The 27,426-nt window shown below is 43.5% G+C and overlaps 1 protein-coding gene across 3 annotated transcripts in view; it reads left to right on the top strand.

Moving 5' to 3' along the window:
- Nucleotides 1-2,253: 2,253 nt before the first annotated feature.
- Nucleotides 2,254-27,426, top strand: part of LOC112248529 (EMI domain-containing protein 1) — a 98,348-nt gene continuing 73,175 nt past the window's right edge. The window contains exons 1-4 of one of the 3 annotated variants that reach the window (XM_024417650.2): nucleotides 2,254-2,698; nucleotides 2,870-3,066; nucleotides 17,647-17,760; nucleotides 17,910-18,013. In XM_024417650.2, the coding sequence (XP_024273418.1) occupies nucleotides 2,879-3,066; nucleotides 17,647-17,760; nucleotides 17,910-18,013 (406 nt within the window). In that variant the 5' untranslated portion in view covers nucleotides 2,254-2,698; nucleotides 2,870-2,878. Of the gene's footprint in view, nucleotides 3,067-17,646; nucleotides 17,761-17,909; nucleotides 18,014-27,426 lie in introns of all 3 variants that reach the window. The other 2 variants (XM_024417649.2, XM_024417651.2) reach the window with 2 other exon arrangements.

Below are 27,426 nucleotides of genomic sequence, written 5' to 3' on the forward strand. Positions count from 1 at the left end.
CTCCATATGTTTGTACTTGAGTTCTTAGAAACATTTCATTTTTTTCATACATAATCCAAAATGTCTCAAAAGGAATTCAGTCAATGTTTAAAGATTAATGGATTATAGCTGTCGCATTGGGAAAACCAGGAGTCTGGAAAATGTGTATCTGAGTGAAACATTGACTAAAGTGCGCACTGTGAAACTTTTCCACAAACTTATCCTAGACCTCCTATATTCTTATCCTTTTTCATTATTTGACTAAGCTCTGGCTATAATCTTTGCCTTTGTTCTCTCCCTTAAAGCTATTCAGAGTGAGCAAATAGACTTTATGATATTGACTAATCTCAGGTAGTGAGGTGAGACAGCAGTCTGGGTCACAGAGGGGCTCCAGGGTGACCATGACATCAACATACAGCACATGTACAGGCAGTTCGGTCTGGAATTAATTGGCTAATTCACCCAGCTCAAGCTCTGTACTGTATAATCCCACAGCAGTGAACAGTGAGCAATGTGACTTTAGTCCTCCTGACAGTGTGGGGCAATGGTAAGAGAGTGGGAGCCAGGCCAGAGAGCACTCACTGGTTTCACTGGTACGCTGTCATAAAGCAGACAGCACTGTGGAGAGGAGCCGAGCAAGAAACACTTTTATTAGCCTACTCAGGAAGGGGGGGGCAGTAAAAAGTCTGTGTTGCCACTCCATAGAATAGGGAGTGGGAAAGGTCTACCTTTTAGTATATGTGCACAGCAAATTAGTCAAAGGAACTTCAGTAATTCAACCTTAGGGAGACAATAGGTAAAGGAACTCTTTATGTTTGATTGCACAGTGGAGAGAAGAAAAAAGGGTAGGAAAAAAAATGAAAACGACTCCCACCTCCCCCTTCAGAGGCCAAGATTATTTTCAGCTGCGAGGGACTGGAGGGATTTACATTAACCCTAAACTCTTCCAGTTCCTTCTTGGCACCGCTCTGCACCGGCCTGCTGCCTTATAATATGCCACCAGTGCCCTGAATCAAAAAATACCGCCACATCACTAGCCCCCCCGCTCCCGGTGTGATTGGGAGCAGGTGAGCCTAGGAGAGAGTAGACCAGAGCTCCTACTGCACTGCGAGGAGAGCCCTGCGCCAGTCCTAAACCATGCCCATCTGTGCCAGGGTGTCTCTGAGTCTGCACCCACCCTGTTACAGGCACAACTACAGACACTACATTAGGGAAGCTTGGCCAGTGGCCACCTAATGTGTGTAAGTGCTACCTAATCGCATCATCACCAATGCAGGAGTGAACCACCACACAACATAATGTGTGCCCTCAGGAGGACAGGATGCCAAGATGTCTGTCCTGTGTTGTGGTGTAACTGTGTGCTGGTATGAATCATGCTCTTAGATAGCCTCTCTTCCTATTTGGCGTCATGCCTGCCTGCAGTGGTGAACGCTACTGTGCTGCCCATTGGGAGACCTGAGAAGTGTAGTCACTCTGACCACAGATATAGATTACTGGTTTCCAGGCTGCCAGGTGTTTTGCTTGGAGCCGTCCCACAGCCCTGTGGTTAGTGGCTGTTTGGACAGAAACCCTCCAAGTTCCACCTCCACTGGGTACGGGAAAGAGGTTACAGAGAGCTAACCTCCCCTGCTGTCTGGCTCTGTCTGCCTGGACCATGCCCAAACATTGGTGTTTGCCCGCACGGGCTGCTGAGTTATGATGCTAATGGCAACCACATAGCTCAAGGCTGGACAAAGGCCAAGATTAGGTGGGAGGAAGAAGGATACAGAGAAAAGTGAGAACAAATAGCATCTCTAAAAGGGTTGGGGTCAATTTAATTTCAATTACAGTCAATTCAGGAAGTACGCTGACATTCCAATTCCAATTAAAGTCAATGCTTTTCAATTAGGAAAATGTGTAATTGGAATTTGGTTTACTTTCTGAATTGACTGGAATTTAAATGGAATTGACCCCAACCCCGGTCAATATAAACCAGATGACACAATGCAAAAGTGTGTCTGGCATATGGGTCTTTTGTCCTACAGTAAAGGATGCACATTAATATGACACTCAATGACAATCAATAGCAAAGACTTTAATTTAAGGTCATCAACACCACCATAATATTAAACTACAGTATGTGTATGTATTCATGTTTTATTATCATCAGTTTATTATCATCAGAATGCATGATCCTACTCACTTCTTTATTTCACAATCATGTGCACGTGATTCCCACGTGTACCATAGTAGACTTTCTAAACTAAATGATTACTGAGGAATATCAGTCACTCTGGGGTAGTTCAGTGTTTAGTGTAATGACGTGATGACAGATGCGTAAAGCGAATCCGTGTTGTTGTAGGCATGCCTTGTCCGCGGTGAAAGGTTGAAACGGGGAATGGGCAGGGTAAAAGACTGCAGGCTCTGCTTTTAAAAGACTCACGTAGAGTATAAAACTATAGTTTCTTGCCCATTGTGAGACGCTCGACACGAGACAGGCTACATTACGCACAGACGGGGGGAGGGAGAGTTGATATTGAAAAGAAAAGAGACTGACCAGTCACAATTCCAAGTTTACTTCGTCTGGTTGCTTCGGAACACTGCTGATAGATTTGGGCATGTGGGGAACTTTCGGCTAAGTCCGTGATTTTGGTTTTTGTGCGACATCACGGGGTGTCATTGTCACCTTTCTTTTCGTGGCATTTAAAAGACATCCACTTTATTTTTTGCTATTATAACGGTACGTGTAATTTATATATTTACATTTTATGTATTTGGTTGATGATGGAATGCGCTCCCTCTCGGTGACGCGAAAACCTGGACTTTAAGGCATATAAATATTTCACTCACTAGCTCTGCTTTCCAGTCAGCCTGAGCTTTTTAGGAACTTTTCTGCCTGTGCTTTTTTGAGGCCGCGGAAATGGGAGCGTGTCAACGGGACGTTGTGTCCGCGCTTTGCCGAAAAAGTTTCCGTTGGATTGTGCTGCTGCTGTGGCTGACCTCTGCAGCTCATGCCACCTGGAGGACGGGGCTTTACAAATATTCAGCTGGGACCCAACTCAACAGAGAGTCGTCCGCAGCGTCTCAAACCTCTATTTATCAAAAAAGGTATGGATACATGCATGATCATGTATTGTTGTTTATCTTCTAATTTCGTGTATTAGAGGCTAATTATAACATTTCATGGAAATGATGATGATACTGTAAGTAGGCTAGATCATCATAAGGCATAATAAATAAAACAAACGTGTCAAAGTCTCACTCAAAGGTTCTGTGTCCTTGAAGCATCCGTTCAGATGAACTACCTGCTTTAGTGAATAATGCATATTCACAATGTGACACATTCATAGACTGTGCTACATTTAATGTCCCTAAATAAATACTCTATCCACAACTCATTTTAGTTGACTAAAATGCTATTATTTATTTTCCAATATACTTATAATTAACCTCCTATTGTTATCAATTCCATCCATCTCCTCAAAGTCCCCTTTTCTGCCTGTTTATACAACCAACAATGACAGAGCTTCCCCATCCCTATCCTATCCATCTAGCAGGTCTCATTGTCTTCTTCACACTGGATTTTCCTTTTTCCTGTCCAAGCAGCACACTGTCCCATCCTCATTGTCTCTGCGTTCCTGCCTGGCCTGCCCACTGTCGCTCTGGGTGGCCTATTGGCTCCTGTCCTGTGAGAGAAGCGCTGTCTCTAAACTGTGCTCTAGTCTGTCCAGCAGCACCTCTCTCTTCTCTCCAACATCTGCTGCCGCTCAGCTGTCAGGAACCTCCTCACATCTGACCAGGCACAGTCCTCAGTCCTTTGAGGCTCTTCCACTAAGCCCCATACACATCCTTAACGACAGGCACAAACCACAAACTCAACACTCTCATCTGGGGAGTTCTACAATGGGAATGGGTAGTGAATGGATAATACTGGTCTGTTTTATGTTATAATAAAGTGGATCTGCTGAATAAAGGTACTATTTATCATTCTTTGCACAAATATACAAATATTTTGTGTGAACTCATAAGATCTCTGTTTAGTACTCTCTCTGTCAGTGTTTTGTATTTCACCCTTTGTGTGTTCCTCCCCTGTGATCCTCAGAGGTGAGTGTTCCACATGACAGCAGGGTTGTTGATGAGGGTGGTTCTGTGAGCAAAGTCCTCAGACTAAACACAGAGGGGGAAAACACCAGCTTCCCTTTAGAACAAGTTTTTCACAGAGCCCAGACAGCCAATGTGGATGTGATTAAGTTCCCCATCACACTAATATTTATGCTCTCAGGTTCTGAGTGGTGGGGGGCAGTGGGTGGAGGATCCTCCTGATGGGTGAAGTGTCCCTGGGAAGTGTCCAGATGGTGCAGAGAGATCCTGGTTTTGGTCCGCTGGTGCTGTGTTCACTACCCCACCCTGAGCCTCTCTCTGTCATTCATGTGCCGTGGTTGGTGGACATGTTTACTAAGAACATGCAGCTGCAGCCCTAATGCATCTGGACTTGGAAGAGGTGAAGTTTACAGTTTACTCGGCTGCTGTTTGAAGGTTACTTGGGCTAGTGGGGAAGGGAGGGCGCATGGAGGGTGGAGAGGGGGGTATTCTAGTGAGTCAGCCCTGGTCTGAGGATGGGATCAGTGGGTTTGACATGACATTAGAGGAGCTGCATAACTAATCTCCCTCCACCTGCTGTCTGTCTAGGCTGCTTTATGTAGACAGGCATGTTTATGGTGTGTGTCAACAAGACCAGTTGGGGGCATTACCATTAGCTCTGTGTAGGACAGAGGGCTGTCCTCTCCGCTCACATGGCCATAGTAGGAGCACTGTAACATTCCTAAAGGCCCAAGTCCTTTGTCCACATACAAGGCATTGAACAATGTATTGACAACAGAGGTACTGAGAGAGATAAAAGTTGATTTCAACAAGGGAAGGGTGGTCAAGAGATAATGAGTATTGGTCAAGAGATAACAATGACTGAAAGAAGTCTCCAGTCATACCTACCTAGTGCTAGATTCAGACCAGCAACCAGAACGGCATAAAAAGGAATCAAAATAAAGAGAGACCTGGACCAAGACCGCATCATGAACACGTCAGCAGTTGTGTAAAGCACATAAGTAAAAATACTTTAAAGTACTGCTTAAGTAGTTTTTTGGGGAGCTGTACTTTACTTTACTATTTATATTTTTTACAACTTTTACTTCACTACATTCCTAAAGAAAATGATGTACTTTTTACTCCATACATTTTCCCTAACAGCCAAAAGTACTTGTTACATTTTGAATGCTTAACAGGACAGTAAAATGGTCCATTTCACGCACTTATCAAGAGAACATCCCTGGTCATCCAAACTGCCTCTGATCTGGCAGACTCACTAAACACAAATGCTTTGTTTATAAATTATGTCTGAGTGTTGGAGTGTGCCCCTGGCTATTCATAAATTTAAAAAATTCCTAATATAAGGATTTTTAAATTATTCGTACTGTTTCTTTTACTTATGATACATAAGTATATTTAAAACAAAATACTTTTTGACCTTTACTCAAGTAGTATTTTACTAGGTGACTTTCACATTTACATGAATCCTTTTCTATTAAGGTATCTTTACTTGTACTCAAGTAGGACTATTGGGTACTTTTTCCACCACTGCACATCAGTATCACACAAACAGGTACATGACATACAATCAGGCCAAAATTACATGTACACGACACAAGCCAGAAAAATATCAGAGTGCAATACGTCAAGCATCAGAGCTTGCAAAAAAATCACATGGCTATTACATTTTTCCAAAATATTTTTGAAGTAAACCACTATGCATTCTTACAATAGAGGCATGCTGACTAGTGACAGCCAGTGGCAAGTAGAAACACTAAAGTATTAAAGCCATTACAGTATCAAAAATAATCGTACTAAACAACTATGCTTTCTTACAATAAGGCAATGCAACTAAATGACATTGGATAATAGCTAGAAACAACTGCATGCCCCAACAACCTGTTCAATAGAAATAGTACCACCTATGCAAATGGAAGGGGTTAACTGTACTTGAGTGAGCTCTTGACTTGTACCGTCCCTCTGTTGAGTAGCCAGCCCAATGCAGCAGTTTTTTCAACCGTGGCCTTAATGAGGGCTATTGGAGCCAAGCAGAGGGAAGGGTTAAGACAGCAGCTATTTCCTATGCTGCCTGAGGAGGGGAAGTCATAGTCTGACTGCCAGACAGCCTACTCCCTGTGGGACCTTTAGAACCTGACCCATCACCACCACCACTCAGCCTCACCACGCATTCTCCTGAACTACCCCCAACAGAGGAGCTGACAGTCACACACACACACACACACACACACACACACACACACACACACACACACACACACACACACACACACACACACACACACACACACACACACACACACACACACACAGGTGAACTCCAACCTGTTGTCTTGGCCACAGCTGGGCTGGATGAGGATGGGTCCATTCAGGCTCACTGTGTCAGACTGCTGTGTGATACCCACTTGTCTTCCAAAACGTTCACTGACCCAGGGCAGGGACGTTTATCCAGTATGGGAAGCCCTTTTGCCGGCTCTGCTTGGCCCCCTCCTCTCATTCACCTTGGCCTGACTGGCCCCTGACATGTCCTTTGAACCTGATTGAACCAGCAGCACAATAGGCCACCCCTAATGTCCCCAATTAAACTCTCTCATTCAACACCTCCTCTACACCACTGCAGTATTTCAACCCACAGAGCAGTGCCGTGAAGACCATGAAACTCTCTATATTAGTATTACTTATATCATCTTTACTTTTCTTTGCCGTTATCTTTTTCTATTGATCTCTTTTGCGTTTCTCTATCTCTATTAGTGTGGTTTTCTAAAAGAAAATACCCTTCTTATCTAACTCTGTGTTGTATTCTCTGATATCCTTGATAAAAAATCAGTCCTTCTAACTTTCCCTCTAGCTTTGTGCAGAATAATGTATTTCATTTGTCGACTAGATAGTCTAGAAGCTCGCTCTCATTCTTTCCAGCTCGTTCTCTCCAGTATCAAAAGTATCACAAGCTAAAATATACTTAACTATCAAAAGTAAAAGTGAAAATAATTTCAAATTCCTTATATTAAGCAAACCAGACAGCATCATTTTCTTGTTTTTTATTTATTTACGGATAGCCAGGTGCACGCTCCAACACTCAGACATAATTTACAAATGTGTTTAGTGAGTCCATCAGATAAGAGGCTGCAGGGATGACCAGGTATGTTCTTTTGGTAAGTGTGTGAATTAGACCATTATCAATGTCCTGCTAAGTATTTGTGCATACTTTTGGGTGTAAGGGAAAATGTATGGAATAAATATACATTAATTTCTTTAGGAATGTAGTGAAGTAAAAGTAAAAGTTGTCAGAAATATAAATAGAAAGTACAGATACCCCAAAAATCAACTTAAGTAGTACTTTCAAGTATTTTTACTTAAGTATTTTACACCACTGTTAATAAGGCTAGGGGTTCCTCGACAACATCCGCTGAAAAGGCAGGGCGCGAAATTCAAAAATATTGAAGTAAATGTTGGTTAATGCAACCGCTGTGTCAGATTTCAAAAAAGCTTTACGAAAAAAGCACACCATGCGAGTACGGTGCTCAGACACAAAAACAAGCCAGACAGATACCCGCCATGTTGTGGAGTCAACAGAAGTCAGAAATAGCATTATAAATATTCACTTACCTTTGATGATCTTCATCAGAATGCACTCCCAGGAATCCCAGTTCCACAATAAATGTTTGTTTTGTTCGATAAAGTCCATCATTTATGTCCAAATACCTCATTTATGTTAGCGCGTTTAGTTCACAAATCCAAACTCACAAGGCGCGGGCAAGTCCAGACGAAAGTTCAGACGAAAAGTCCAAAAAGTTACATTACAGGTCGTGGAAACATGTCAAACAATGTATAGAATCAATCTTTAGGATGTTTTTAACATAAATCTTCAATAATGTTTCAACTGGAGAATTCCTTTGTCTTTAGAAAGGAAAAGGAACGCACCTACCTCTCACGGGCGCATGCGAGACTGAGCTCATGGCACTCTGCCAGACCTCTTACTCAATCAGCTCTTATTCTCTCCTCCTTCACAGTAGAAGCCTGAAACAAGGTTCTAAAGACTGTTGACATCTAGTGGAAGCCTTAGGAAGTGCAATATGACCCCATTTACACTGTATATTTGATAGGCAATGAGTTGAAAACCTACAAACCTCAGATTTCCCACTTACCTGTGCCTTTGGACCAACAGTGCATCCTAATTGGTCCATCCTCTAACCCCTTGTCTGTCCTACTGGGGGCTTCCTTTGTGAATTCTATGGTAAAATGACCTCTGCCTCCTCCTCTCCTCTCCTCTCGTCTGGCTGTCTGCCAAATCTGTCTATTGTAATTTGTTCTCCACAAGCGCTTTTCAGAAATCTAGAGAAATTCTGTGAGATTTTTTATCATACTAAATTTCATATTTTTTTGCATTCTACCCTCCTCACACAGCATAGGGGTGGAGAAAGAGGGGAAGAAGGGGGGCTGGGATTCTTCAACTCTGTCCCAAAGGCAGAGAGTTATTGAGAGGGAGAGGGACTGAAACAGGAAGCTCAGTGGCGAACGCACCTGGACGTTATTCACCCTAACCTGGCCTTCTTCTGTACTCTGTGAGCCTGCTTGCCTCAACTACTTTTTCTTTCTCTTTGTATCTGAGGGCTTGGCTCTGGGGTTGTTCCTCTCTTTTATCTCTCTCACTCTCTCTGTTGTTGTTAATCTCTTTCCAATGTCTCTCTTAAAGCTTAAAGTGTTATTACCTAACTATATATGGTCTCGAAGGAGCCTCCTTGTGTTAACAGTCCCCAGCCACACTGCAGTGAGGGGACAACAGCAGCAAATCTCTTTTTGAAGAGTAGAATCTTGTCATCAGCATCACGCTCCCCCCTCTATTTTACTGTCTTGGCGAGATCTTTCTCCCTTATGGATTTCTATTTTCTTTCTCCTTCTAAACATTGGCTGTGATCTGTTTGAGTGCTCATGGTGCTTTGTGATTTACATGGTTTTGGCCCGGCATCAGGAGTAAAGGAGGGAGGCAGGGAGGGAAGCTGGCAGGAAGGGAGGGAGTGTGGGGTGTTTGCAGAGAGACCTGATACCCACTGTGGGCCTGCCTGCCTGCCTGGTGCCAGTGCCAGTTAAACACAGCCGTGCTGTTGGGTTTCACACCTTGTACCCTTGGGAACAGCTCAACGCTGTAGAAGGTTTGCACTAGAGGTCTTCACAGGTCCAAAAAGTTGGACCTGTTTCGAAATAGATCTGTAGCTTTCCCACCCGACCTAATGTGCATAAATATACTGTATATATTTTTAAACATAGACCCGTTCCGAAAAAGGCCCATTGGAAAAACAGACCCAAACAGACACGTGCAGGTTTGGATCCAAGAGAGCAGTAAACTTAGGTATGACATGTAAACAACAAATGCTGAGTGTTCATATTCATGTTTAAAGGACCAAATAATGAAAGACAAGCGCTGTAGTTTTAAGTTCCACAAAGTGGCTGTCGAAGAGGTGAAAACATTGCTGCTGTGTCACGCCCTGGTCTTAGTATTTTGTGTTTATATAATTATTTGGTCAGGCCAGGGTGTGACATGGGGTTATTTTGTGTTGTGTTGTGGTATTGGGGGTTTTAGTAGGTATTGGGATTGTGGCTGAGTAGGGGTGTCTAGCATAGTCTATGGCTGCCTGAGGTTCTCAATCAGTCAGGTGATTCTCGTTGTCTCTGATTGGGAACCATATTTAGGTAGCCTGGGTTTCACTGTGTGTTTGTGGGTGATTGTTCCTGTCTTTGTGTTTGCACCAGATAGGGCTGTTTCGGTTTTCATTATTTCATTTCGTTAGTTCAGTAGTTTGTGTTATGTATAGGTTTTCTTTCATTAAAATATATCATGAATCATCATCACGCTGCATTTTGGTCCGATCCTTGTTCTACCTCTTCGTCAGAGGAGGAGATAGAAGAGAGCCGTTACATGCTGTCTATAAATAAGTACAAACCACCTGTTACCGACACCTGGATGGTAAATTGCTAAACGTTGGTATCGGAATACATTTTGACTACATATTGTGTGTATGTACTGATATGTAGGCTATGTTTGATGTTTTAAATGTATGTATTTCAGTCCTGGACTAATACTATTCTGTACTATGTATTGTGTCGTGTTTCATGTGGACCCCAGGAAGAGTAGCGGCTGATGGGGATCCTTATAAATACCAAATATCCATTCATTTCTGAGAGTAGAAAGAGAGAGAAAGAAATCTCCCACCGGGCACTGCCAGCGCCATCAAATGACTGAAAATGGCCAAATGATCCAGTTACTTGTCCTTAAAACCCGCCTAAAACAAATGACAAAATATTTGTTGTGTTTCGTTGTGTAGGATATTCAAAACTTTATAGCCTATTGTTTTATTCATTTTTACTTTCCTAAAACAATAATTGTCCACCTCACGGTTCAGCTGTCAGAGATTTGAGCACTAAATGCATCAGGGCACTACATACAGATTTGCCTATAGGCTTAGGCATCTCCACTCTACAGTATATTTATATATTTTAAAAACAATTCTTAGGCATCTCCACTCTACAGTATATTTTAAAAATATAATGCTTAGGCGTCTCCACTCTACAGTATATTTATATATTTTTAAAATATAATGCTTAGGCATCTCTACTCTACAGTATATTTATATATTTTATAAATATAATGCTTAGGCATCTCTACTCTACAGTATATTTATATATTTTATAAATATAATGCTTAGGCGTCTCTACTCTACAGTATATTTATATATTTTATAAATATAATGCTTAGGCGTCTCCACTCTACAGTATATTTATTTTATAAATATAATGCTTAGGCATCTCTACTCTACAGTATATTTATATATTTTATAAATATAATGCTTAGGCATCTCTACTCTACAGTATATTTATATATTTTATAAATATAATGCTTAGGCATCTCTACTCTACAGTATATTTATATATTTTATAAATATAATGCTTAGGCATCTCTACTCTACAGTATATTTATATATTTTATAAATATAATGCTTAGGCATCTCTACTCTACAGTATATTTATATATTTTATAAATATAATGCTTAGGCATCTCTACTCTACAGTATATTTATATATTTTATAAATATAATGCTTAGGCCTAGCCCTAGAGAGATCGAGAGAAATATAGACATGCCGGCGCCATGTTCCTGACACCGACATGCATTTATACTTGTCAGATAGGCTACTATTGCTATAGAGATATAGGCGTACAGAAGGATAAGCATTATTGTTAGATTAAAGTCTGGTAGGCCTAAAACCTTCTTCCTCAGCTCAAGTTCAACTGTCGGAGTCAGTTGAAACACTGGTGCGCATTGCCTTCATAAGCCTGCATTAGTCAAACCTAATAATAGCCATACCACACCAAACCTTCACAAAAGTTTCTTAACTTTATTAGTGTAATACCAAAAGTAGACCTAAGTCAAGTCATACAAGCAAGTTATTATATTGCAGCATTAAATAAAGTTTTGCATCTCGCCCTCTTTGGTTTTTCCTTTTTATGGTTTTGAGTGCGAGTAGCCCCAGGCCTACCAGTAATTCTGTTATATTGCGGCAACATAACATGAACATAACATGAACAAAGAAAATGGCATTAGACACGTGTACCTTGTGCTGGGGACAATAAAAGTCCACTAGAATGTGCAGTTTTGTCACACAACCCAATGCCACACGTTTTGAGGGAGAGGGCAATTGGCATCCTGACGGCAGAAATGTCCACCAGAGCTGTTGCTAGAGAATTTTATGTTCATTACGCTACCATAAGCGTGTGAATTCCAATTGGTAGTTACGAACTTGTAACTCATCGCAGCAACTCCCCAACGGACTCGGGAGAGGCGAAGGTCGAGAGTCATGCGTCCCCCGGAAACATGACCTGCCAAGCCGCGCTGCTTCTTAACCCGAAAGCCAGCTGCACCAATGTGTCGGAGGAAACACTGTCCAACTGACAACCGAAGTCAGGTTGCAGGCACCCGACCTTTCACAAGGAGTCGCTAGAGAATGATGAGCCAAGAAAATCCCACCGGCCAAACCCTCCCCTAACTCGGATGACACTGGGCCAAGCATACGCCGCCCAAGGGGCTCCCAGTCATGGTTGGCTGTGACAGAGTCTGGTATCGAACCTGAGGCTGTAGTGGCACCTCAGCAGTACAATACAGTGCCTTAGACCGCTGCGCCAGTTGGGAGGCCATTTTAGAGAATTTGGTAGTATGTCCAATCGGCCTCACAACCGCAGACCACGTGTGACCACGTGTAACCACGCCAGCCCAGGACCTGCACATCCGGCTTCTTCACCTGTGGGATCGTCTGAGACCAGCCACCCAGACAGCTAATGAAACTGTGGGTTTGCACATCTGAAGAATTTCTGCACAAACTGTCAGAAACTGTCTCAGAGAAGCTCATCTGTGTGCTTGATGTCCTCACCAGGGTCTTGATCTGACTGCAGTTCGGCGTTGTAACCTACTTCAGTTGGCAAATGGCCACTGGCACGCTGGAGAAGTGTCCTCCTCATGAATGAATCCCAGTTTCAACTGTACCGGGCAGATGGCAGACACCGTGTATGGCATTGTGTGGGCAAGCAGTTTGCCGATGTCAATGTTGTGAACTTGGTGCTCCATGGTGGCGGTGGGGTTAGGGTATGAGCAGGTATGAGCTACGTACAACGAAAACAATTACATTTTATCAAAGGCAATTGGAATGCACAGAGATACTGTGAGATGCTGAGGCCCATTGTTATGCCATTAGTCCACCACAATTGCCTCATGTTTCAGCATTATAATGCATGTCCCGATGCTGCAAGGCTCTGTACATGATTCCTGGAAGATGAAAATGTCCCATTTCTTCCATGGCCTGCATACTCATCAGACATGTCAACCATTGAGCATGTTTGGGTTGCTCTGGATTGACGTGTACGACAGCGTTTCCAGTTCCCACCAATATCCAGCAACTTTGCACAGCCATTGAAGAGGAGTAGGACAACATTCCACAGGCCACGTTTCCTAGACGTTTCCACTTCACAATAACAGCACTTACAGTTGACCGGGGCATCGCTAGCATGGCAGAACTTTGACGAACTGATTTGTTGGAAAGGTGGCATCCTAAGACTGTGCCATGTTGAAAGTCCCTGTGCTCTTCAGTACGGGCCATTCTACTGCCAATGTCTGTCTATGGAGATTTCATGGCTGTGTGGTAATTTGGTAAATCTGACCACAATCCTATCCTCCTGATTCCTGTTTACCAGCAAAAATTAAAGCAGAAAGCACCACAGTCTATAAAAAAGTGGTCAGATGAAGCAGATGCTAGACTACAGGACTGTTTTGCTATCACAGAATGGAATATGTTCTGGGATTCTTCCGATTGCATTGAGGAGTACACCACATCAGTCACTGGCTTTATCAATAAGTGCATCGAGGACATCATCCTCACAGTGACTGTACGTACCTACCCCAACCAGAAGCCATGGATTACAGGCAACATTCGCCCTGAGCTAAAGGGTAGAGCTGCCGCTTTCAAGATGCGGGACTCTAACCCAGAAGCTTATAAGAAATCCTGCTATGCCCTCCGACGAACCATCAAACAGGCAAAGCACCAATACAGGGCTAAGATTGAATCGTACAACACCGGCTCCGATGCTTGTCTTTTCTGGCAGGGCTTGCAAACTATTACACACTACAAATGGGAAGCACGGTCGCGAGCTGCCCAGTGACACGAGCCTACCAGACGAGCTAAATCACTTCTATGCTTGCTTCGAGGCAAGCAACACAGAAGCATGCATGAAAGCATCAGCTGTTCAGGACGACTGTGTGATCACGCTCTCCATAGCCGAAGCCGACGTGAGTAAGACCTTTAAACAGGTCAACATTCACAAGGCCGCGAGGTCAGACGGATTACCAGGACGTGTGCTCCAGGCATGTGCTGACCAACTGGCAGGTGTCTTCACTGACATTTTCAACATGACGCAATCTCTGTTGCACTCCACACTGCCCTTTCCCACCTGGACATAAGGAACACCTATGTGAGAGTGCTATTCATTGACTTCAGCTCAGTGTTCAACACCATAGTACACTCAAAGCTCATCACTAAGCTAAGGAACCTAGGACTAAACACCTCCCTCTGCAACTGGATCCTAGACTTCCTGACGGGCCGCCCCCAGGTGGTGAGGGTAGGTAGCAACACATCTGTCACGTTGATCCCAAACACTGGTGCCCCTCAGTGGTGCGTGCTTAGTCCCCTCCTGTACTCCCTGTTCACCCATGACTGCACGGCCAGGCACGACTCCAACACCATCATTAAGTTTGCAGACGACACAACAGTGGTAGGCCTGATCACTGACAACGATGAGACAACCTATAGGGAGGAGGTCAGAGACCTGGCCGGGTTGTGCCAGGATAGCAACATATCCCTCAACGTAACCAAGACTAAGGAGATGATTGTGGACTACAGGAAAAGGAGGACCGAGCATCGCCCCCATTCTCATCGACGGGGCTGTAGTGGAGCAGGTTGAGAGCTTCAAGTTCCTTGGTGTCCACATCACCAACAAACTAGAATGATACAAACACACCAAGACAGTCATGAAGAGGGCACAACAAAGCCTATTCCCCCTCAGGAAACAAAACATATTTGGCATGGGTCCTCAGATCCTCAAAAGGTTTTACAGCTGCAACATCGAGAACATGGTTGCATCACTGCCTGGTACGGCAACTGCTCGGCCTCTGACCGCAAGGCACTACAGAGGGTAGTGCGTATGGCCCAGTACATCACTAGGGATAAGCTACCTGCCATCCAGGACCTCTACACCAGGCGGTGTCAGAGGAAGGCCCTAAAAATGGTCAAAGACCCCAGCTACCCCAGTCATAGACTGTTTTCTCTACTACCGGATAGCAAGCGGTACCGGAGCGCCAAATCTAGGACCAAAGGCTTCTCAACAGCTCAACCCCCAAGCCATAAGACTCCTGAACTGGTAATCAAACGGTTACCCAGACTATTTGCATTGTGTGTGTCCCCAACCCCTCTTTTACGTTGTTGCTACTCTCTGTTTATCATATATGCATAGTCACTTTAAGTATACATTCATGTACATACTACCTCAATTAGCCCGACTAGACACATTGGCTACCCGGACTATCTGCATTGTGTCCCGCCACCGACCACCCGCCAACCCCTCTTTTACGCTACTGCTACTTTCTCTTTATCATATATGAATTGTCACTTTAACCATACCTACATGTACATACTACCTCAATTGGCCTGACTCACTAGTGCCTGTATAGAGCCTCGCTACTGTATATAGCCTCGCCACTTTTATATCTTTTTACTCTGTTTTTTAATTTCTTTACTTGTCTATTGTTCACCTAATACCTATTTTTTACTTAGAAATGGCACTGTTGGTTAGGGCCTGTAAGTAAGCATTTCACTGTTTTACCTGCTGTATTCAGCGCACGTGACAAATAAACTTTGATTTCATTTGATTTGCATTGGACCTTTAACCCTACTTGACCACGGCTCTGTCGAGGCTGAATGGTACTACTGTGTGACTTCACCTGGCTTCGGGAAGGTGGAGGCTCTGACAGTGTTAAATAGGTAGGGAAAAGTGACAGTAGCTGTTGTCGTGGTCTGTGTCAGGTGGATCAGTGTTTCCCCTAGGATTTTTTTCAGCAGCGGTGGCAGAGTTAGCAGGGGTGGGTGTTTTCCTGGGGCATACGTCTCTATAGCTACACAGTAGATGGTGCGCCACTGACTCTGCTTAAAGCATATTGGGAAACCTCTGGGTGGATGAATAAGAAGCAAGAGTTTAGCACTAGCATCCAGAAGTATGTTAGTTAGACGAAAAACATGGAAAGAAAGACTTCATTGTTCTGCTTGTGCTAATTCACCATGAAAGAGATCATTGTGTTTGCACAATTACGCATATTAAGTGTGTAGGTGGGAGGAAGACCTGTGCTCACGCATGGCCACTAGGAGCTGCCAACAGTGTCCTGCTGCATCCCACCTCCCCTCGTCTGTCTTCTAACGCCAATAAGTTGCATTTAGGATTTTATGCCCTTGGAAATTGCTCAAATAGTTCAAACTGGTTCCCTATATCATACAGCCCTACTAGGGGCTTGTGTACGGACACCACAGCATGTGTGGATTGTTACTGTGAGCTGTTTTAGGGCTGCTCAGCATCTTATGCCCTTGGCATTGTCCAGCAGTGTACACACACACACAGTCTCACACACATTCAGTACAGTCATTGGTTGAAACATTGTGACTCCAGTGTTACTGTATCACATCTATTCAGCCCTAGCCATATGAGGGTAATCAGGGTATTTGTGCACTTCATTGTTAATAAAAGACTGCTAACACATGTTTTGTGGAATAGCCTCCGTATGTTCCTCATACATTACATTTCTCTAAGTTCCGCTCCATGTTTCCTTGATTTATGGTTGTCGGGATGGGGGATGAGGAAAAAATATGATTTAATCCATTTTAGATTAAGGCTGTAACGTAACAAAATCTGGAAAAAGTGAAGGGTTCTGAATCCTTTCCGAATGCACTGTAGGACATGTTTAACGAATACCATGGAGAGGTTTTCCCCTTTATTTCTGAGTATTGTTTCCCTTGTTAGCATTTTCTTCCGACCAATAATGCAGTGATTGAAACCATCCCATAGCTCCTCTCCTAATCCGACTCAAATATCTATTCTACACGGCACAGCCCAGGGAAACAGATCTAGTCCTGGTTGACTAACATGGACAAGAGCTGGTCCAGGCTAACTGATACACTACTGCACTGACTCCCTGTTCTTTGTCCTTGGCTGCATATGGTTCAAAAGAGGTCCGAAAACCAAGAGCTTCGCTAGTAGTGAGAGCTTAAATGTGTATAACTTATTCTTAAAAGACACATTTTGACTAATGAGGGCTTCAGCATCTGGTGTTGACCTGTGACCTCTGGGTAAGCTGTTTTCCTGGCAGGTCATCCCGCTCTCAGCCTTTCCAGCTGTGCAAAGCAATTCCTGATAACGTATTACGAAAGGAGTCGTCTTGGAAAAGGAGTGGGCCTATGACCTACTATTAGCCTGTGTTTGAAAACTCACTCTATTCTCTGTGTGAGACCCTGCCCCCTCTGGTCCCCCTCAGTGACTCTGCCTCTTCTGAGACCCAGGCGGGAAAAAGCCAGCGGATGTGTATTGATAGGGGAAAGACCGCAATATAAACACAGCCTACAATGCACTCCCGCAAGTGTCACGGCTGATTGAACTCATGTAAACACCATAAGGGCTTTGAAAAGAAAGAGGGCAGAGAATGAGAAAAGAGATTCAAATCCCAGAGTAGACGGCTTACTGAGTGCGAGGGCACGGCTATTTCCCTTTGTGTGTGTGTGTGTGTGTGTGTGTGTGTGTGTGTTTGAGAGAGGGAGAGAGAGATTGCAGGGTGTGTGTGTTTTTATCAGATAATGATATGACCACCTGTGGCTTGTATTTTTTCTTTGTACAGGTGTGGAGCCAATAGTGTGTTTCTGTTACCCTTTGTCTTGTTGAATTTGAGTGTGCATGCTAAACCTGCTCTGTGTGTCCCACTTTCTCCCTCTCTCTTCCTCTTTCCTCTCTCTCAGGAACTGGTGTCCCCATACGGTCACTAAGACGGTGACTTGCCAGGTGCAGAATGGGACAACCCTGCAGCGTGTCTACCAGACATGTCGCTGGCCACAGGGATGCACAGGGGGCAGGTGAGTCTGGGACCTCTTATCCAAAACACTGCATGTCAAAACCTCACCAAACACACCTGACATCTACACCTTGATGAATGAGCCACAAGATCAGAGGAACTGTTTCCTCCATACACTGTTTGTGATGTTGGCCTGTGTGTGTTCCCCAGCTACCGGACAGTGGTCAGACCCTCCTATAAGGTGGTGTACCGTACCATCAACTCTCTGGAGTGGAAGTGCTGTCCAGGCTACAGCGGCACGGCCTGTGAAGAAGGTAAGAGGGCAACAGAGGTCAACATCTTCTGGGATTTATGTACTTACCGATTTCTCTGTTCTTCTCCAGCTGAGCACATCTCTGTACTTATCTGTACATCTCTGTACTTCTCTGTACATCTCCGTACTTTTCTGTACATCTCTGTACTTCTCTGTACTTCTCTGTACATCTATGTACTTCTCTGTACATCTCTGTACATCTCTGTAAATCTCTGTACTTCTCTAGTTTCTGATCCCTGTAGTGCCTTTCTCTCCTCTCTCTGCATCTCCCTCCCCCCTCAATGCTCACAACTGAAAACACATGAATGTGAACAGAACAATGAGGACATGAGATTTTGGTGCGAGGAGAGAGAGAGACCAGAGGAGGTGATGGTGATTAAGGGCTGAGGTAGTGAATCCTAGGCATGTGATATGTAGTTCTGGAGCCTGGTTCTGACGCAGCTCTGAGCGGGGGCCAGCCCCTCAGCCATGTTGTGGTCGGAGAAACCATGAAGACCAGACGGCTGCCAGGACTGCCTTAGCTCTCCCCCACTTCCTCCTTCTTTCCACTCTCACTTCCCCTTCTCACTCTCTCTCGTATGGTTCACTTTCTCACTCTCAAGTTTGATATCTCTCATTTCTCTCTTTTTTTGTCATCCCTTTCTTCCTGTCTGTAAGTTATCTTTTCTCACTTATCTCAAGTTCAATAATGTATCTTTGTCTTCGTTCCATTCCCCATTTCAACATATCTCTCTATCTATATTTTCCTCTGTGTTATCCAGTATCCCCAGTTCCTCACTGTTAGCCTCTTAGGGGTTCCTCAAAACTAATAAATGAGTAACATGGATAAACACTAGGATATCCCTCTGTTTGCCTGCATATCAATACACTCACTCGCCAGTGGTCTAGAGAAACCTCACATCAGCATTTTAGGGCAGAGCCAACAGCCTCCAGTTTATTAATCTTTTAGGTTTTTTAAGTGTCCAACTTGACTGTTATTGAATTGCATAAGGTCAATTATTTTGTATGGTTTTGCGTTTTATGGTCCATCTGCAAGTATGGTTTCATCCCCTTAAAATGCCAACACTCTGTTATTGCTATTCTGATCCTTTCAACTCCAGTAACTCCCCCTGCCTACACTCCACACACACTTCTCTTCACACCACTCACCCAGAACAGAGCCTAATAATTTCCCTTGGCGCTGGCTGGCCCCCTGTCTGGTGTAGAGGGTGGAGTGACTGTTTGCCCCAGGACCCAGGGCTGATTACAATAACCCTTTACTGTGATAAAACGTTGAGTTCTCAGTGGTGTTGACATGGGACTACTGTTTCCCTCACCAGCCAGCCCACTCCTTCCAGGTGAGCTAACAGTCTCTCTGGGGGGCTCACAGGGGCCCACTACCTGCTGAAGGGTGCTTTAATAGGGCCTCATTTGGGAGAAATTACCCCACTTTTCCCACCAGCAACCCCTTTACACATGTGCCTAGGGCTGTGGTGGTCACGAAATATAGTCAGCTGGTGATTGTCAAGCAAATAACTGTCGGTCTCACAGTAATTGACCGTTAATTAACATAACACATTTAGCATCTCCTGGCTTCCACACAGTGGCCTACAAGCCACTGAAGCAGACCTTTGGAACATCTACATTTTGAAAAGTCTAATAAATCCATATAATATAGCCTACACCTTCACAATAAATCCATTCTTTATTTTAGACAGGTCAAAAGAAGCATGATATGAAGAAAATGTAGTCTATTTCAGAAGAACAAAATAGCATACTCTGAGATGTCCTTATGTTAGGTCCTGATCTGGCTATGCCAAATGGCTTTGGGCTATACTAGTTCATTTAGCAGACAAGATTTGCTTAGTATCTTGTGGCATTATTTGATATTATTTTATAGTATGAAGAATACAATTGAACAAAGCTGAATGAGATATAAAGGATATTTTCTCCAAAAGATTTGAGGGAGTGCGCACATGCAGCTATTCTGGGTTGAGTGGTTAACGAAGATATACGTACTTCTATATGCTTAATTTTTTGTTATAAATGTAATTTTAGTTGTTCTACATACGTTGGGCTATATGTTTTGATTTTCAATACACTGTAATGCTGCGTGATGCGACTCTAATGATTATTTGAAAAAAGTTGCTTGAAGGGCATGTGCTCTGCTTTGTTTTTTTGCGCAGGCGGTACACACTCAGTCTCTCATTCACAATTTGGCAAGCACTTGATAATGCCTCGGATTTCACAGCGGCATCCCCTATGTGTGGATGTAATGCACCCTACAAAATCCATGCTTTTTTAAGGCCAATGGCTGCGGTGCCTGGGCCCGGAGTGCTGCATTGTGCCCTTCTCCATGAGTGCTGCACGCTTTGAAGCACCTCTCACTCACATGGCTCTCCATCCGTCTTTCTCACAGGCTACAAGTGAAGACAGGCACATCAGGGATGCAACTGCATGCGTCCTTATCCAATTCCGAGGTACATATTGAAGATATTGGAAGAATTGTCCACATTTACTTTCCGTCAGCCGACAAGATAAGTAGGCCTAATGAACAGCAAAAGCACTAGCCTTTGTCAATCTACTATCCCCCAAAGTACAAAAGTCGACCCATTCTTTTCTGTGCGAGAAATAAAAATTACATACATAGTCTGGGACAGTTGTGGGATGCGATGGATCCCAAATGAATACCACTAGCATCAAAAATACTTTTTTACGCAATGTGGCTGACACAATATCAGAACGTTTAGCTTGAAATGTTGATAAACTATTTCTTCACATTATAAGCGTAGCAATGCGCACATGGCAGGAGGCTATAAGCGCAAATGTTCCATTAGCGGGAAAACACTATTGTCAAAAGTGACCACAAATGTGATTATGCATGGAATGGTGCATTTTTATGGTGAAAATGATCTTCCCCAAACGTGAAACTCACATGCTGCTTATATACTGTATATACACACACACCAGTTAGGCTCTATTGTACACCCCTTGTATTGTAAAGCAGATGAATGTGCTTAATTTTAAGAAGTGTTTTGGCCACTTTAGTTGTGATACAAACCTTTTCAAAAAATATAGTCCTACACTCTACATGAGGTGTGCCACTATGATTAGAAAAAAATGCAAAAAAAGGCATTGTTTCTTTTGCTGGGCATCATTCATTCTAGATTCAATCTTGTCTTTACATATACTAAATAATATATGTGTGAAATTTGTTTTGATTTAGAATGGACCATTATCATGCACCTGTCTTGAAATACATGCCCTCTATGCACTTAAATAGCGAATGGAGGATGCTTTTCCCATGGTTTATTTTCATGCCAGCCAGGTAGCCTGTATTCCTGTTGTAAAGATACGCAATGTGCTTAATATTAGGAAAGTTGAGAAATAAAAATAGTAGGCCTAGCCTATAGAAAGCTGATGGGAGCCTCCTCTTTTTAGTAGAGGCCATCCCTCTGTTTTCTCATACAATTGCATAGCCTACAGAAATGTTGCACAACATGAGGTCATGGGCTCTCATGAAGTGTTTGAATCGATTACATTTGCATTGATGACAGAGTTATTAGAGGGACAATATAGTGCTGAGTACGAGGCAGTTAGCAAGATTGGTAGGCTATTAATAACCATCAGCAGCATCAGAGCTTGGAGAAGCCTAATTACCGTGACTACCTTCATGAGTCGTGACAGCCGGTGTGGCGGTAACATGGTCACCGCAACTGCCCTACATGTGCCTACACATGTTGACACAAGATGTACCGGTGGAGGCTCCTCAGAGGAGGAAGGAGAGGACCATCCTCAGTGAATTTCATAAAAACACAATTTTTAAAACATTGAAAAAGTTATACTTTTTAGATAAAACTATACTAAATAGAATCACGTCACCAAATAATTGATTAAAACACACTATTTGGCAATGAACGTCTACAGTAGCCTCAACAGCACTCTGTAGGGTAGCACCATGGCGTAGCCGGAGGACAACTAGCTTCCGTCCTGCTCTGGGTACATTGCCTCAATACAAAACCTAGAAGGCTCATGGTTCTCACCCCCTTCCATAGACTTACACAGTAATTATGACAACTTCCAGAGGAGGTCTTGCATCATGAATATGTTGTCCACCCAATCAAAGGATCAGAGAATTAATATAGTACTGAAAGCATAAGCTACAGCTAGCTAGCACTACAGTGCAGTGCATACAATGTGGTAAGTAGTTGATTCAAAGAGAGAGAAAGATAAAAGTTGAACAGTTTTGAACAAATCCATTTCTTCCAAAATGAAGGAGAAGCAAGTGAAAGATAGATACATCATTTATTTTTTTACTTTCAGTTTCACTTACTTAGCTAGCAAATGCAGCTAGCTTGTTTAACCTACTCAAACACCCTGCTCAAAAATAAGGATGCTATATTAGCTAGCTGGCGATGACTATCCAACAAAACACGAGAACTCTTCAAAATCAAGGTAAGCTTTTGGTTTTACTAATTTATTGCTACCGGGGCCTGCCGGTGTAAGAGCTAAACTGCTTACTGACTGTAGACTGTAACGTTACTGTAACGTCTATTAGCTATGTTGACTATGACGTTACTTTAGGTAATATGGTGACAACGATGTAGGCTGTGTGTAGTGGTTATGATATGGTTTGGCTTGGAAAGATTTTTTTCACCTGGTCACATACAGCTGATGTGTTGTGCATTGAAGTCTACAAGCGAAGGGACAAGGTGATAGGAGGAGAGAAGGAATACAACTCTGCTATGAAAGTGAACTGTGAAATGTGATCAGAGGTGTATTCATTCTGCCGATTCTGTTGAAAAGAGTTTCTTAAACGGAAGCAAACGGAACAAAACGGGGATAAACGTACCTACATTTGTCGAATAGAAACTCTCGTTTGCAACTGTTGGACTACACCTTATATCAGCTAGATGCAGGCAAGACTGTGCAAGGCTGTGTTTAATGTGTCACTGTCTGTCCATGTGTCACTGTCTTTTACCTTAAATGTATCTCTCGACCTGTGTGCACCTACTTTGTAAACTTTCATTCATAGGCTAGGTTGTAGCAACCTCGTGATGACTATAGGGACATTTTTAGTATCATGTAGGAGGCTAAACCTCTCGCTGTTACATTGAACTGGGTGAATGGGATATGAATGACAGTCATCCAATATGCTATAAATATAGGCCATTCTCATGAAAAAATAAATCTTAAATGTCACTGACCACCACTGAGGTGTACATATGTCAGAAGCCCTTTGATACAGCATATGAGACACTCAAAAACTCCCACACACGCATGGACAGACTACCGAGATACACACACACACACAGACAACACACGCACGCACGCACGCACGCACACGCGCACACACACACACACACACACACACACACACACACACACACACACACACACTGTCAAAAGACCTAGAATTATCCAGTTAAGTAGTACTAGAGGGCCATGGTGGGGGTTTGTCTGGGGGGGTTGAGACAGAGACAGGGATGCTGAGATTAGACACTTATGAGAGCGCCGTTCCGGGTGTCTCAGATCACAAGCAGCGCTGAGTGGAAGTGTCAGCTCCTATTCAGAGAGCCCTACCATGCAGCGGGTGGATAGCATCCAGGACCGCCGTCGGGACTGTGTAGGAGAGGCCCCTGCCAGCACCCAACCTGATACCCCTCCTCTCAGCCCCCTCTTCAACTACCGTAAGGACAAATAAAAACCAGCGACACTGGATGACTGGAGATGGGACAGCACATGCACATAGTGTTGCCAAGGGAAGTTAGTGCAGCATTCTCAGTTGATGCAGCATTCGAGTGCGAGGTCAAAGATGAGCTGTGTGTGACGTTGTTGTGATTGTTAGGCTCTAGCTTTGCGGATACATGGCCTAGAGAATGTATTTCTGTGTTTTAGAAACATAACATAGATGTATGTTATTAATTATTAGTTGAAGTGGACATACGGGATATATCTTTGGTCTGAATTTGAACTAATGTGATGTCCTGTTCTCTTGATCTATGACCCATTCAAAGTTCCAGTTAAGAGTAGTCTTAGGTGTTCCCCCCTTCCTTCCATCTACACACTCCCTCTGCTGCCTGTCTGCTGTCTGCCTCTCACAGACTGTGGAAAATGTGCATGATCCTTTGATTTACTTTACCTCCCCTAACTTCTCTGTACTGTACCACTACCCTGACTGACCCCCCTCCCAGGGCTGGTCTGCATTACTGCAGCCATCACCACAGCAGACAGGCCAGCTGCAAACTGGGACTGGGACTGGGACTGGGGACTGGGACTGGGATTCTCACTGGGAGGGTGAGACTGAATGATGACAATCCTCCTCACTCAGAAAAGCCAGAGCGGTGAGGGTGCTGTATTCGTAGCGTTGATTGTTGAGGGTTGTTTTCACTTTTGTTCCTTCACTCACTTAGCTGAGTTCTTTCCCTTAAATGTGTGTACTCTCTGACCTTGTTAGGTGCTTTGGAGTTTGGTCCCCTGCCTGTTGTCAGAGTGGCTGACTAGGGTCCAGTCTGTCTGGTGTGTCTGACCTAGAGATAACACGTCTCTGTTTTAGTTTAGAACCTCTTGAAGTGTTTCCCCCAGTCCCAATGGCCCGGGTGCAGAGTGCCCAGACCCAGGATGAGTGAGTGAATACTATTGGATGGGTTCAAGTCACTCAAGTCACTCCAATCAGAGGATCCCGTGGGATCCTGTGGCCCGTTGGCTTCACCACATCCAGCCCATGGGCTCCAAAAACAAAACATTACATCACACACAGGCTGATAACAGACAAACCCACTGAGTCAGAGAGAGTCTACGTGGAGTAAGATAACACTGTATTAAGACAGCCACCCCTCATATTTCTCTCTGTTTCTCAAGCCCCCAACCAAATCTCGAGCCTTGGCTGAAATTCCAAACCAGTGGTGTAATTACCTCATCGTAATTGTTTTCTATGAGGTTGGGGAGATATTGTCTTACTGCTGGACCTGCAACACAATGGTCTTTATCTCTGATTGAGCTTGAAAAAACATTTAAGTATTTGCAGATGGAGGCACTTTTATAAACTGCGAGAGAACATGGATATAATGTATGCCTGGATCACATCACCCTTCCAAGCAACACAACTCTTGTTTTCACTGGGGATATCCCAAGTTACAATACATCAAATAACGCTATCAAAATTATACCCCATTTTATTACAACAGAATATCAAACATATTCTGTATTCCTTATATTTGATTATGACATTGGAGTTTATGGTTGACTTCAGGAAGCATAGAAGGGAACATACCCCGATCCACATCAATGGGACTATAGTAGAGAGAGTCACGAGTTTTAAATTGTTCGGCGTCCACATCACCGAGGACTTTCATGGACCAACATCACCACCTCCCCTGTCAAGGCGCAACAGCGTCTCTACTTCCTATGGCGGCTGAAGAAATACGGCATTCTGCCCCGGGTCCTCTCAAAATACTACGGCTGCATCATCGAGAGCGTCCTGACCGGTTGCATCACAGCCTGGTACGGGACTTGCTCTGTCCACGAAAACAAGACCCTCCAGCGGGTGGTGAAGATGGCCTAGTACACCCCTGGGATCGTGCTTCCACCCATCCAGGAAATCTACTGGAAACGGTGCCCGAAGAAGGCCGCAGCATCATCAAGGACCCCACACCCCAGCCACAAGCTGTTCACTTCTTTACCATTGGGCAGAAAGTATTGGAGGTCTGATACCAACAGGCTCAGAGACAGTTTCTATCTACAAGCCATCAGACTGCTGAACACTTGAACTGGACTGACCACCTGCTCTGATTCTCCGCATCTTAGCACACATCACAGCTGCTGCTACCAGACTCTTATTTTACTGCTCAATTTATACTTTTGCCCCCCATCCCCTCTTCTCCAATACACCTGGAAATATTGGACTTTAACCTGTTGCGACGAGCAATCCCGTATCCGGGATCCTATTTATAGCCTCAAGCTCATTACCATAACGCAACGTTAACTATTCATGAAAATCGCAAATGAAATGAAATAAATATATTTGCTCTCAAGCTTAGCCTTTTGTTAACAACACTGTCATCTCGGATTTTCAAAATATGCTTTTGAACCATAGCTAAACAAGCATTTGTGTAAGAGTATTGATAGCCTAGCATAGCATTAAGCCTAGCATTCAGCATGCAACATTTTCACAAAAACAAGAAAAGCATTCAAATAAAATCATTTACCTTTGAAGAACTTCAGATGTTTTCAATGAGGAGACTCTCAGTTAGATAGCAAATGTTCAGTTTTTCCAAAAAGATTATTTGTGTAGGACAAATCGCTCCGTTTTGTTCATCACGTTTGGGTAAGAAAAAAAACGAAAATTAAGTCTTTACAACGTGAACTTTTTTTCCAAATGAACTCCATAATATCGACAGAAACATGGCAAACGCATGGACCTGGAGATTACGCAATAATTTCGACGGAGGACACCGGGCAGACACCTGGTAAATGTAGTCTCTTATGGTCAATCTTCCAATGATATGCCTACAAATACGTCACAATGCTGCAGACACCTTGGGGAAACGACAGAAAGTGCAGGCTCATTCCTGGCGCATTCACAGCCATATAAGGAGACATTGGAACACAGGGCATTCAAACTCTGGACCATTTCCGGTATGAAATTTCATCTTGGTTTCGCCTGTAGCATTAGTTCTGGGGCTCTCACAGATAATATCTTTGCAGTTTTGGAAACGTCAGAGTGTTTTCTTTCCAAAGCTGTCAATTACATGCATAGTCGAGCATCTTTTCGTGACAAAATATCTTGTTTAAAACGTGAACGTTTTTTTATCCAAAAATTAAAAGAGCGCCCCCTATCTTGAAGAAGTTAAATTGTGCCTTCCTGTATTATACTGATGCTAAAATGTTTATTCTATTCTACTGCCATTTACTTTATGTTAGTATTCTTATGTTGTACTATTTCGTATTGCTGTTACATTGTTGAGAAGGAACCTGCAAGTAAGCATTTTGTTGGACGATGTACACCATACGTATCCCGTACATACAACTAATAAACTTTGGAACTTGTAATGGAGGTCATAGTCTCCCTGGCATATACTCTGTGATAGTATTCCTGTCTCCCTGGCATATACACTGTGATAGTATTCCTGTCTCCCTGGCATATACACTGTGATAGTATTCCTGTCTCCCTGGCATATACACTGTGATAATATTCCTGTCTCCCTGGCATATACGCTGTGATAGTATTCCTGTCTCCCTGGCATATACGCTGTGATAGTATTCCTGTCTCCCTGACATATACGCTGTGATAGTATTCCTGTCTCTCTGGCATATACGCTGTGATAGTATTCCTGTCTCCCTAGCATATACGCTGTGATAGTATTCCTGTCTCCCTGGCATATACGCTGTGATAGTATTCCTGTCTCCCTGGCATATACGCTGTGATAGTATTCC

The sequence above is a fragment of the Oncorhynchus tshawytscha genome, linkage group LG12 (assembly GCF_018296145.1).
Source record: "Oncorhynchus tshawytscha isolate Ot180627B linkage group LG12, Otsh_v2.0, whole genome shotgun sequence".
Taxonomy (NCBI): Eukaryota; Metazoa; Chordata; class Actinopteri; order Salmoniformes; family Salmonidae; genus Oncorhynchus; species Oncorhynchus tshawytscha.